The 12,413-nt window shown below is 46.3% G+C and overlaps 1 protein-coding gene across 1 annotated transcript in view; it reads left to right on the forward strand.

Annotated features, from left to right (window-relative positions):
• LOC149322367 (cholesterol transporter ABCA5-like) overlaps positions 1 to 12,413 on the forward strand; it is a 70,950-nt gene that overhangs the window by 43,202 nt on the left and 15,335 nt on the right. Inside the window, exons 24-26 of the mRNA XM_089540434.1 lie at positions 1,411 to 1,581; positions 5,782 to 5,895; positions 6,856 to 6,990. Coding sequence (XP_089396560.1) covers positions 1,411 to 1,581; positions 5,782 to 5,895; positions 6,856 to 6,990 — 420 coding nt within the window. The remainder of the gene's footprint in view (positions 1 to 1,410; positions 1,582 to 5,781; positions 5,896 to 6,855; positions 6,991 to 12,413) is intronic.

Here is a 12,413-nt window from a genome sequence, read left to right on the forward strand (position 1 = left end):
CAATCCTCAAACTACTGGCCATGCTGTCTCTCTATATTGCTGTTCCTTCCCTTTAAGTTGCTATGTATTTATCAATAATTATTCATGTTTCTTAATAGAATGTTTTATTTATAGAATGTAAATTTATATTTATTAATTTATAAATTAAGTTATATTTTTGAATAATGTTATTTCACCATATGGGCTACTATATATACTCATGTATAGGTCTAAAATTTTAGTCAAAAAATTGACCCAAAAAACCTGAGTTGACTACTTTAAATCTTATAAAAAGGGAGCCATCCCTTGGTGAAAGGCACTGACACCCCCCCCCCCCCCCAGCTCTCTCATCTATCCAGTGTTCAAATAGTTATTCCTGCTGGAATTTTGTTAAGTTCTTTGGCATCATTTTCCTTTGCTTCATCCTATAGATCCTTTGTCACATGCACCTAAATTTTACCCTCAATTTATACATGCAATCGAATCAAAAGCCATCATTTTAGCTCCAAAACCTGACCTCAACTTATACATGGCATTGACGTATAAATGAGTATATACAATAATTTGTGTGCTCGTAGTATTTTGGGTGACTTCACTCTCAAGACTGTGGGCTAAATTCAGAATGTAGCTCCTTCCATCTGCAGAGGTTTTCTGATAGAGCAGAGGAATCCCACAGAATAGGAGAGGGAATGATTTTTCTAAATACCCCCCTCCCCATGCCACCGCCAAGCTCTTTCTGATTCACTGTAAAAGACCCACCAGAAAAGAAAGGGAGGTTATGCTGGGAGCTGCAGAAAGGGGGATGTGAATCTTTATTTATTTTATTCCCACACAAAGAAACAAGAAATTTCCCATTTTTCCCTTCTGCATGATGGGATTACCAGAGAAGATAAGGAGATTTGGGGGAGGGGTTTGCATTTTTAAAGGTGCTTTTGCATTCTTGAACTTTTTTTTGCAAAAATATTTGTGACACAAAAACATTCTTGTGCACAGGAAGCAGTCATAGCACAAAACTATCCACATTTATTTCCAACAAATGTTTTGGGAGAAATGCGGGATATAAATCATTGAAATAAATAAAATAAACATTTTGGAGGATTTTTGCAAAAAAATTCAAAAGGTAGTAAACCATTTTTGATGAGACATTTCAATGTATAGGGGCACTCTTTCTCACTTAAGGTAGGAAAAATTGTGCAAATGGAGTAGGTAAATTATATCCACAGCAAGAGGAGGAGGAAACCAGGGTGGGAAAAGCATTTTCTTTCTTTCTACAGTTTTCAGCAGAACTGCTCTCAAGGAGTGCTACTACTAGGAGAAGAATATGCTGAACCTATCCCTGTGTTGAAAATGCTATCATTAGACGAGTTCTCATTTTTCATACATGACGTCATGTTTAATTGTTATTGTTGTTGTTATTGTTATTATTTGCAGATCAAAGCCTACACTCAACTTAAGATATCAGGCCTTTATCCATCTGCTTACTGGTGTGGACACGCAATAGTTGACATTCCTTTATACTATATTCTTCTTCTTCTAATGATGGGAATCTTGTATGCTGTTTATCATGATATTAATTTTTTTCCTATAGAGTTTCTTGCTATGGTACGTTTTTTGTTTTACTTTTGTTTCTTGCTCTCTATATTGGCTTAACAAAAGTGGCAAAAATCTAGATCTTCCAACTGTCCCTAGTTTTTATACTTTTCTCTAGAAGGGATGAGTATAATTTTGTCCTTGTTTTTGCCTTTTGGGGAATGTATTGTTTTACGTATTAGTGTGAGTTTTTACTGTTGTCATTCTTTTTAGTTCATCTCCATTCTTTGTAATTCAGGTTCTGTGGAAGTTAGTTATCCAAGTATGTACATGAATGCTTTTTGTTTCTAGAGCACATGCAAATAAATGCATGACGATGGATACCATTTTTATTAATGGGGAGGCATGAATAACCCACTTTTCAATTTGGAGGCTTCCACGTTATTGTGCCCAATTTTAAACAACATAATATAACCCACATAATCTCAGAAACCAACTGAGATGAAAAAGTATAAAACAATAGCAAGGTAAGACACAGCCTGCCATTTCACACACTACATTTTCTGAAGTATGTTTTGAAAAATTGACAAAATCATAAAAAGAATGGTATATTTTTCAAGTTTGCCTTTATCCTAAGGAACTGTGCCTCACTTGGTTATTAACCAGGCTATGGCAGATCAAATGAATATACTACATAGCACATGGTGAAGACAGGCCTTCAGCAAAGTGGTGGGGTTTGTCAAGTGATTTTTGGTGTAAAAACACAAGTTAAGAAACTAATGCTTAATTTCAGCCTTGAGTGTGTGTATTATGTCCAAAACGAATATTCAGACTTCTGTGAATCTACAAAAGATGGGAGATCTATGATTATGGGTGAAAGAGAATGTTTGAGAGAGGCCGTTCCAGCCATGGTCACCCTGGGACCGTGGTGTTGGTATGGCCCACTCTCAAAGTGGGCTGTCGCTGTGGTCCCAAACAGGTTGTCAGAAGAAGCAACTTGTCAGTGCTCCGTTTTCTGGCAGCCTCAGGCCTCCTTAAGCAGCCTCGGTGTGGCTTGCAGCCACTTTAGGGCGTGTGTCATCTGAATGCCACATCCACAAAGCATCCAGAAGCCATTTTATTTGTCCCCTCTGCTTTGGGCTTTAGGGGCATGAAGGAGCAGCCATAGGCTGTACCAGATCCAATCGAACTGGGGCCACAGTAAACAGACATCCCGCTCCCAAAGCGGGCTGCCACCACACACAGTCCCAAACACATTGGCAGCAGAAGCAGATTTTTGTCTTTCTTTTTTGGACCAGCTCTTGTAGCCTCTGTGTGGCCTCCATGCCATTTCTGGCTGTTTGGGGGGCATGCGTCATGTAAATGCTACTCCCCCGAAGCAGCTGGAAGCCACTTTGTTTGGCCCATCTGCTTCAGGCCATTGTTACCTTTTTGTGTATAGTTGTGGTTTATTGATATTGTAGTGTACATTTTTTTTTCCTGTCCCTGTCCATGAGCCCTTTCACACTACCTAGTTATAACAGTGTGATTCCACCAACTACAATGACTGTGTCCTATGACATTCTGGGTGGGGTGGCATTATAGTTTGGTCAAAGGCTCCAGAGGAGCTTCCTGGATGAGGATTCTAAGGGTCCCTCCGCCAACTGTCAATCCCAGGATTTCACAGGATAGAGTCATGGTAGTAAGAGTGGAATCATAATACAGTCGCCCCTCCAAACTCACGGATCTCAGATTGTGACCTCAATTATGTGCAGAGGGGCAACCTCCGTTAATTCTAATGTCACGCGCCTGGGCCGTGCCCTATTCAAACCTATGAGATTTAAATAAGTGCGAGCCTCTGTTTTTGCAGGGGGTCCGGAATGGATCCCCCACACAGAATCATAGAATCATAGAGTTGGAAGAGACCACAAGGGCCATCCAGTCCAACCCCCTGCCATGCAGGAAATCCAAATCAAAGCATCCCCGACAGATGGCCATCCAGCCTCCGTTTGAAGACCTCCAAGGAGGGAGACTCCACTACACTCCGAGGGAGTGTGTTCCACTGTCGAACAGCCCTTACTGTCAGGAAGTTCCTCCTAATGTGGAGGTGGAATCTCTTTTCCTGCAGTTTGCATTTTTGAATTGTGGTGCCCAGAACTGGACACAATATTCCAGGTGGGGCCTGACCAGAGCAGAATATAGTGGCACTATTACTTCCCTTGATCTAGACACTATACTTCTATTGATGCAGCCTAAAATCGCATTGGCCTTGTTAGCTGCCGCATCGCACTGTTGACTCATGTTCAACTTGTGGTCTACTTGGACTCCTAGATCCCTTTCACATGTTGTCTCCTTAAGCCAGGTGTCCCCCATAATCCTATACTGTATCTGTGCATTTCATTTTTTCACCCTAAGTGCAGTACTTTACATTTCTCCCTGTTGAAGTTCATTTTGTTAGCTGTGGCCCAGGAAAGCCAACTGTACTATAAATGTATGGCCTGAAATGACCCTGTGACAAAACTTTTTATGTTTAACCATGGAGGTGCTTTGATATTTGGAATGGTGGCACCATTTAGGGATTTAGATGCCAAGTGCCTATATTTCATATTGCACGAGGAGGTCCCACAGAATGTAGTAGAGAGGCAGAAACACAGATGGAATTGTTTCCATTCGGGTATAGTTCCCAGTTCTAAGTAAAGTGCAGGCTTGTTAAAGAAGGGTTCCTAGTAGAACTCTTTAACCAAGCCTGGCCCAATATTTGGGAGAGTTCCAAGCTAGGTTTCTTCCAAACACTTCTGAAGCACTTCCCTGCACTTCCCTTTCTCTTGCCACAGGCTCCTGCAGATTTTCTTTTGGCACTTGTCCTTTCCATGGGCCTCCATTGTGGTCATCATGTTCCAAGAAGCTTGTCAGGTGATACAAAAGGCAGAAATAAGTCTCAGTGAGAACCTTCTGCACTACCCACACTAGTGCTGTACATACTCATTTATAAGTCTAGAAATTTTATTTTAAAAAGTGACCCCAAAAAACTGAGTTGACTTATCCAGAGACCAATGTAAGTACTGCACTTTAACTCTTATAAAAAAGGAACCATGCTTTGGTGAAAAGCACGAGTGTAATCTATCCTGGAAAGCGCTGACCCCCTCTATTCTCTCATCCATCCAGCCTTCAATATGAGCACAAACATATACCTGCTAGAATTTTGTACGTTCTTTAGCACAGTTTTCCTTTGCTTCATCCTTTAACTTTGTTACATGCTCTTAAGTTTTACCGTCGACTTATCCACAGTTCATATCAAAATCCATAATTTTGGCCCCCAAACCTGTTCTCGAATTATACATAAGGTTGATTTATAATCGAGTATATATGTTACTTCTCCCCTCAATACCACATCCCTGTTGGAGAGTAGGTGGGTGAAGACGTTGTAGCAGCTCAAGTCTTGCAGATTGTCCTCCAGTTTCAAAAAAGAGCAGGTGCTGCAAGAAACACTGGTCTCATGGACTATTCAATGTGTCTTTTGTCTTTCAAAAGCTTCATGTAAAAGCTTCACCTACTTTATTTTACATGCAAAAATGAAGACTTTTCCAAACGCACCTGAGGAAATAGACTTAAGTCTTTGAAAGCTCATACTGCCAATTTCTTTCAGTTATTCTCAAAGGTACTACAAGATCTCTCTACATACGTTTACTATTAGGTGAGATTAGAAGAGACGCTGCACAGTTTCAGTTATTTTTTTCAGTTCAGACTCTTTACCAAACATTTCATTAATACAGTGGTTGATGTGCATTAAAAAGGTGTTTTAATCCCAAATTGCAAAAATAAATCACATTATGTTGACCATTTTTTCATTGTGGTATCCTGGGATACGTTTCTTCTTAAGATAAGAATAATTGCATTTACAGTTACATCTTTATATCTGCACTTGTTAAGTGAGAAATGGCGGCCACTGTAGCTCTCTGGGTACCCTTCCCTTTTCAGCACTAGTCTGTTGGGAACCAGCCTGTGTTTGGACAGCTGCTGATGCTGGGCTTGTCTGTGACACTCAGAGCAAGCTATGAATAACTCAGAGAACTGTAAAAGATAAAAAGTAGTTGTCCTGGCCTAAGGGAAAAAAACATCAAATGTAGGGCCAACCAAAAGGGCACAGAAAATGTGTATAAGCTTTCAAGATCTCTCAAAAATACACAAGATGTTACAGAAAGCACAGGGAGGGAGAGGGGATGAAAAAGAGCTAACAATGTTGAGGTCATGACCTCTGTATAAGAAATGTATTTTCTCTCTCTCTCTCTCTAGGGTTTTTGCTTTATTGGCTACGTACCTTCAGTAATTCTGTTCCATTATATTCTTTCCTTTACCTACGAAACCATACAAAACACCAAAGAATTTTGGTCTTTCATTTTTTCAGCAGTAAGTAAAAGTGTAGTGATTTTTTTGTTCTTTATTACTGGAATTTGGTTGTTTTTGTTTCTTAAGATTATGCCAATTATTTTTTTTCCCTGCATTTGGGTTGTGGTTCAATCCTGAAAACATTTTTCTCTCTATACACCCTGTAGTGTGTGTGCAATACACAGAAACACAGAGGGATCCTTATATGTTGTGGTGCTATTGTTGTGGAATGTTCCCTTTTGAGGTCCAGCTGGTGCCAATGTTACCTTGTTTTTAGCCCAGTTCTGGGGGGATCTTGGTGATAGATTGCCTTGAAGTTGGATTTTTGTTTCAGCGTAGAATTACAAATGCTGTTCTAAATTTCAAATAATTTTAACCTATTTTAAGTTGTTGTTTTAAATTATCTTAATTTAATTTATTTTAACCTGTCTGATGTTGTTTTGCTGCTATTGCTCACCCTGACATCTTAGGACATAGCTTGGGATATGAATAACTTAATAAATGAACTAACAAACAGGGTAGGTTAGATTAGACCAAATAAAAATCTGCAAAATTAATCCACTGTGCAAGTGGATTATGTGCAAGTCAGGCACAATAATTCACCCTTTCTTTTATGCTCACATTTGTATTTCTTCTTCATGGATTCTGTATGCATAATCTGTGTAGAGGCGTTCATCTAAATTTGACCCAATTTTTCAAACTATCAGGAGTTGTTAGAGCAGACCCACTGAATCAATGGAACTTCAATAGTGACTTGTTGAGTTCCCACTGATTCATTGAGTTTATTCCAGTTGGATTGAATTTAGGCTTTGACCTTAATAAACTGAAATGGATTATTTCTCCATTTACCAATATAAACAAATAAAGTTCCCAGATATTTAAGGTAGCTTTCTAAGAAAGAAATTTTAGGGGTGTTTTGGTTTGGTTTTTTGTTGTTGTTCTTCTTGTTTGTTTTTGTAATTTATTTATTTTCTCTTTCAGGTAGCCTTGATCTGTATCATTGTTACTGATGTAGCTTTTACTCAATGGTATGAAATAGCTGTTATAATTCACACTTGCTTTTGTGTCTTCATTCCAATCTATCCTCTTATTGGGTGTCTGAATTCTCTTCTAGAGGTAAGTGAGCTGAAATATTGCCATTTCCCCCCTGTAGCCTCATGAATGTGATGTGGAAAGGAAAGAAACACATTTGATATAAACTTCATTGCACAAGACTCAACGCATGGCTTAGAATAAGTGATAGAGGACAGTAACTGGGCTCTAGGAGTGAGCTGTTTGGCTTAGAAGTGGTAAATAGTTTAGTTCATACTAAACTGACCAGGAGGACACTATATAAAGCATGGAATCCAGTCCTTTTCTCCAATGTGCCTGTGATCCTAGCCCTTGCTCCATCCTTCTCCTTCAGGGGAAATGGAAGCCTTTAAATATTATCTACAATCAATTATTCCTTGTTTGACTTCAATTCATTTCTGATTTATGGTGACCCTAAGGAGAATCTGTCATGGGTTTTTCTTGGCAAAATTTCTTTGGGGGTGGGGTTGGGTGAGATTTCCCCCTGTAGCACTCAAACCAATGTGAAAAGGCAATATTATATATATAAAAACAAACAAACTGGGAAGTTGGACAAAGGATGGAGTTGGGCAAAGGGATTAGGAACAATTGGGTGGATGTAGCAATGACAAACCACCTCTGAAGAAATTCTGCCAAGAAAACTATGTGATAGGTTTGCCTTAGGATTGCCATAAATTGGAAATGGCTTGAAGGCAAACAACACAACAACAAGCTTGCATAAGCTACCTCATCTCCTATATGCTCTTTTTCTTTTTCTTTTTAATGGTGGTTATTTTAGTGATATCATCACACCTATGAGCATCATATTGGTCCAAAACACACTGCAGAAATAATGCAGTTTGAGACCACTTTAACGGCCCTGGCTCAGTTCTAGGGAATCCTGGAAGTTGTAGTTTTTCAGGGTACTAGAGTTCTCTGATAGAAAAAGATTTTCTAGCATTGAGACGGGGCAGTTAAACTGGTCTTAAACTGGATTATTTCTGCAGTGTGTTTTGGACCATTAACAAGATACAGGATGAATGGTACCATCTGCCTCCTCGCACTAGGTGCCACCGACGCCGCCGACGCTGCTGCTGCTGGGACTGTGCCCTCGCCGGACGGCCTCCTCCCGGGGTCTTTCGAGGTGCGCAGCTGCGCATCGCCCCCGGGAGTGCCGCCTACGGACTTTGGGAACTCCGTGGCCAGGGACCCTTTAAGACTCTGGGCTCGCCCCGGCCTTGGCGTTTGGCGGCCAGGTGCGAGCGGGGGCCCTTTAACACACCTGGGGGAAGTCTGGGTGGAGCCCGCTGGTGAGAGCAGCGGGTACAAAAGCCGGGAAACCGGCCCACCCGGACACGCCCCCCTCTGCCTCCTCGCACTAGGTGCCACCGACGCCGCCGACGCTGCTGCTGCTGGGACTGTGCCCTCGCCGGACGGCCTCCTCCCGGGGTCTTTCGAGGTGCGCAGCTGCGCATCGCCCCCGGGAGTGCCGCCTACGGACTTTGGGAACTCCGCGGCCAGGGACCCTTTAAGACTCTGGGCTCGCCCCGGCCTTGGCGTTTGGCGGCCAGGTGCGAGCGGGGGCCCTTCAACACACCTGGGGGAAGTCTGGGTGGAGCCCGCTGGTGAGAGCAGCGGGTACAAAAGCCGGGAAACCGGCCCACCCGGACACGCCCCCCTCTGCCTCCTCGCACTAGGTGCCACCGACGCCGCCGACGCTGCTGCTGCTGGGACTGTGCCCTCGCCGGACGGCCTCCTCCCGGGGTCTTTTGAGGTGCGCAGCTGCGCATCGCCCCCGGGAGTGCCGCCTACGGACTTTGGGAACTCCGTGGCCAGGGACCCTTTAAGACTCTGGGCTCGCCCCGGCCTTGGCGTTTGGCGGCCAGGTGCGAGCGGGGGCCCTTTAACACACCTGGGGGAAGTCTGGGTGGAGCCCGCTGGTGAGAGCAGCGGGTACAAAAGCCGGGAAACCGGCCCACCCGGACACGCCCCCCTCTGCCTCCTCGCACTAGGTGCCACCGACGCCGCCGACGCTGCTGCTGCTGGGACTGTGCCCTCGCCGGACGGCCTCCTCCCGGGGTCTTTCGAGGTGCGCAGCTGCGCATCGCCCCCGGGAGTGCCGCCTACGGACTTTGGGAACTCCACCGCTGCGCATCTGCGCAGTTGCGCAGCCTCAGCGGGTGCAGGAGGCTAGAATAGCCTTAGGAGCAGGGGATGCCTACAGTGGCTAGCCCCTGCTCCATTAACAGCCATAGGAGGGTGGGGGAGGGATAGGGATGCGGGGGATGCCTGGGCCGGGGACAACACCTTGGTGCGCGGAGCCCCAATTGAGGTTGTGCAGGGCAGGGGGAGGTATGGCGGTGGGAGAAGGGACTTCCGTTTCAGGGGAAGACGGGATAGATGCGTCATACCTATCTCGCCTTCCTGTCCCCCTCCCAACCTGAAGGACCTGAGGGTCATTCCAGCCGTGCCACAAACCCTGTCGCTGCGCCTGTGCAATGCCAGGTCTATTAATAACAAGACCCACATCCTCCATGATCTCCTGGAGGACTCTAAGTGTGACCTGGCTTGCATTACCGAGACCTGGCTGGGGCCTGAAGGGGATGCTGTGTGGGCTCAGGCCCTGCCTGCCGGGTTCTCGGTGAAGGACCAGCGCAGGTTAGGTGGGCGGGGGGGGGGGTGTGGCCTTGGTACATAGGAACACCGTGTCCCTCACCAGGAACCACCTCCGACAGACCACCTACATCGAGTGTATTTACCTGACCCTAAAGGCTAGGGATTCTGTTAGTGTACCGGCCACCCCGTGCATTAGCGGACTCCCTTAACGAGCTGACACAGCTGGTTGCTGAGCTGATGTTGGAGGCGCCCAGGCTTCTTGTCCTGGGTGACTTCAACATCTCCCTCACAGCCAGCTCTGTTCCATCTGGTGCGGCTCGGGAATTCATGGAGACCATGGCGGCCATGGGCCTGTCCCAGCTGATACAGGGTCCTACGCACTGTGCGGGTAATACCCTCGATTTGGTCTTCTGCTCGGAGGCGGAAAACCCGTGGGTGGAAATAGCTGATATTTCCCCCTTGTCATGGACGGATCATTTCCTGGTAGAGGTGATAATCAAGGCTTCTACCCAGATCCCCCCTGGGGGTGGTGGACCAATTAGGATGGTCCACCCTCGAAGGCTGATGGAACCTGAGAGGTTCCAAGAAGCCTTAGAGGGGCTCACGGTTGGAAATGACGACGACTCTGTTGATGCCCTTACTGGCATCTGGAATGCCGGTCTTTCTGGGGCTATACACAGAATCGCTCCCAAGCGCCCTCTCAGGCCCGCTTCCAAACGCAAGCCCTGGTATACGGAAGATCTCCGGGCGAGGAAGCGGGCTCTGCAACGGCTAGAGTACCGTTGGCGGAAACACCTTCGCTTAAGCGACAAGACTCTCCTAGACCGACTCTTAGAGGACTATGGAGAGGCAATACGAGCAACAAAGAATTCGTTCTATGGTGCTCGCATTGCGTCCGCGGAGTCATGTCCAGCAGAGTTGTTCAGGGTGGTCAGGGAGCTAACTCAGCTCCCTCCCGCCCTGAACCAGATCCTTGAACCTTCTAAGGCCTGCTGTGACTTGTTTAATGACTTTTTCGTGGATAAAACTTCTCGTATAAGCGAAGGTCTGAACGCCGACATTATCGCAGAACCTAGGGTAGAAGTGTCCGGAGCCTCCGTGAACTGTGTTATTCTGGATCAGTTTGAGTCGGTGAGTACCGAGGATGTGGACAAGATCCTCGGAAGTGTTCGGAAAACAACCTGCTCTCTTGATCCCTGTCCCTCATGGTTAGCGGCCCAGGGGGGACTGGCGGTGACACTCTTGTTACGCCGGATAATTAATACATCTTTCAGGGATGGGCGATTTCCATCGGATCTTAAATTGGCCATAGTAAGACCGATCCTAAAAAAGCCCTCCCTTGACCCCCTGGTTCATAATAATTATCGGCCGGTGTCGCTGCTACCATTCTTGGGGAAGGTGATTGAGAGGGCGGTTGCGATCCAGCTTCAGGCGGTCTTGAATGAAACGGATTATCTGGACCCATTTCAAACTGGCTTCCGGGCGGGTCACGGGGTTGAGACGGCCATGGTCGCCTTGGTCGATGATCTCCGTCTGGGCATTGACAGGGGAAGCGTGTCCCTGTTGGTGCTCTTGGACATCTCAGCGGCTTTCGATACCATAGACCATGGTATCCTTCTGGGGCGCCTGGCTGAGGTGGGAATCGGGGGCACTGCGCTCCAGTGGTTCCGCTCCTACCTCTCTGGGAGGTCCCAGATGGTGCAGCTGGGGGACGTGTGCTCCAGTGAGCGGGCCCTTAAAACTGGGGTCCCTCAAGGAGCCATTCTGTCCCCCATGCTATTTAACATTTACATGAAACCGCTGGGAGAGATCATCCGGAAACATGGGGCGCGGGGTTATCAGTACGCTGATGACACCCAAATTATTTTCTCTATGTCTCCGACTGATGCAGTGACCGGGGATGGCGTCTCTTCTCTTGTGGCCTGTCTGGAGTCAGTAATGGGCTGGATGAGGGAAAACCGACTCAAGCTTAATCCAGAGAAGACGGAGGTACTAGTGATAGGTTCCCCTGGTCCAGGAATGACGGTGGTTCCACCTGTCCTGAATGGGGTCACGCTCCCCGTGAAGGACTCCGTGCGCAGTCTGGGGGTGCTCCTTGACTCTTCCCTTCACCTGACTGCTCAGGTGAATGCGACAGTCAAGAGTACCTGTCATCAGCTTCGGCTGATTCGTCAGCTGCGCCCATACCTGGCCCAGAGGGACCTTGAAACTGTTGTACACGCTCTGGTAACTTCGAGACTGGACTTCTGTAATGTACTCTACATGGGGCAACCCTTATACCTAACTCGGAAGCTGCAATTGGTGCAGAACATGGCAGCACGGCTGGTCACTGGTGCCCCCAGGACCAGCCATATAACACCCGTGCTTAAAGATCTCCATTGGCTGCCCATCCGCTTCCGAGCACATTATAAGGCGTTGGTTATTACCTATAAAGCCCTAAATGGCTTGGGTCCAGGATTCCTGAAGGACCGCCTCTCCCCGTACATTCCGCCTCGCACCCTCAGAACATCTGGGCAGCAACTCCTGAAGGTGCCTGGGGCTAGGTTGGCTGCTACGGCCAGAAGATCTTTTTCCATAGCTGCCCCAGCCCTCTGGAACACGCTGCCCACGGAGCTCCGCTCATCCACCACCCTGGCCCAATTTAGGAAGGGCCTCAAAACCTTCCTATTTAATCAGGCATTCCCCGACTAAACACATCCTGTGGGCCTCCCTCCTCTCTCGTGGCCGTGAGGTTGGGCTAATGGGGTTTTTTATTGTTTTTATGGATTGATATTGTTGTGTATGTTTTTAATTCTGTATTCTGTCTGCGCTTCGGTGCATTTTGTTAGCCGCCCTGATCATTCGGAAGGGCGGGGTATAAATAAAAATTTTAT

Source organism: Sceloporus occidentalis, unplaced genomic scaffold, assembly GCF_023333645.1.
Source record: "Sceloporus occidentalis isolate IW3139 unplaced genomic scaffold, rSceOcc1.0.p SCAF_1, whole genome shotgun sequence".
In the NCBI taxonomy this organism is placed as follows: Eukaryota; Metazoa; Chordata; class Lepidosauria; order Squamata; family Phrynosomatidae; genus Sceloporus; species Sceloporus occidentalis.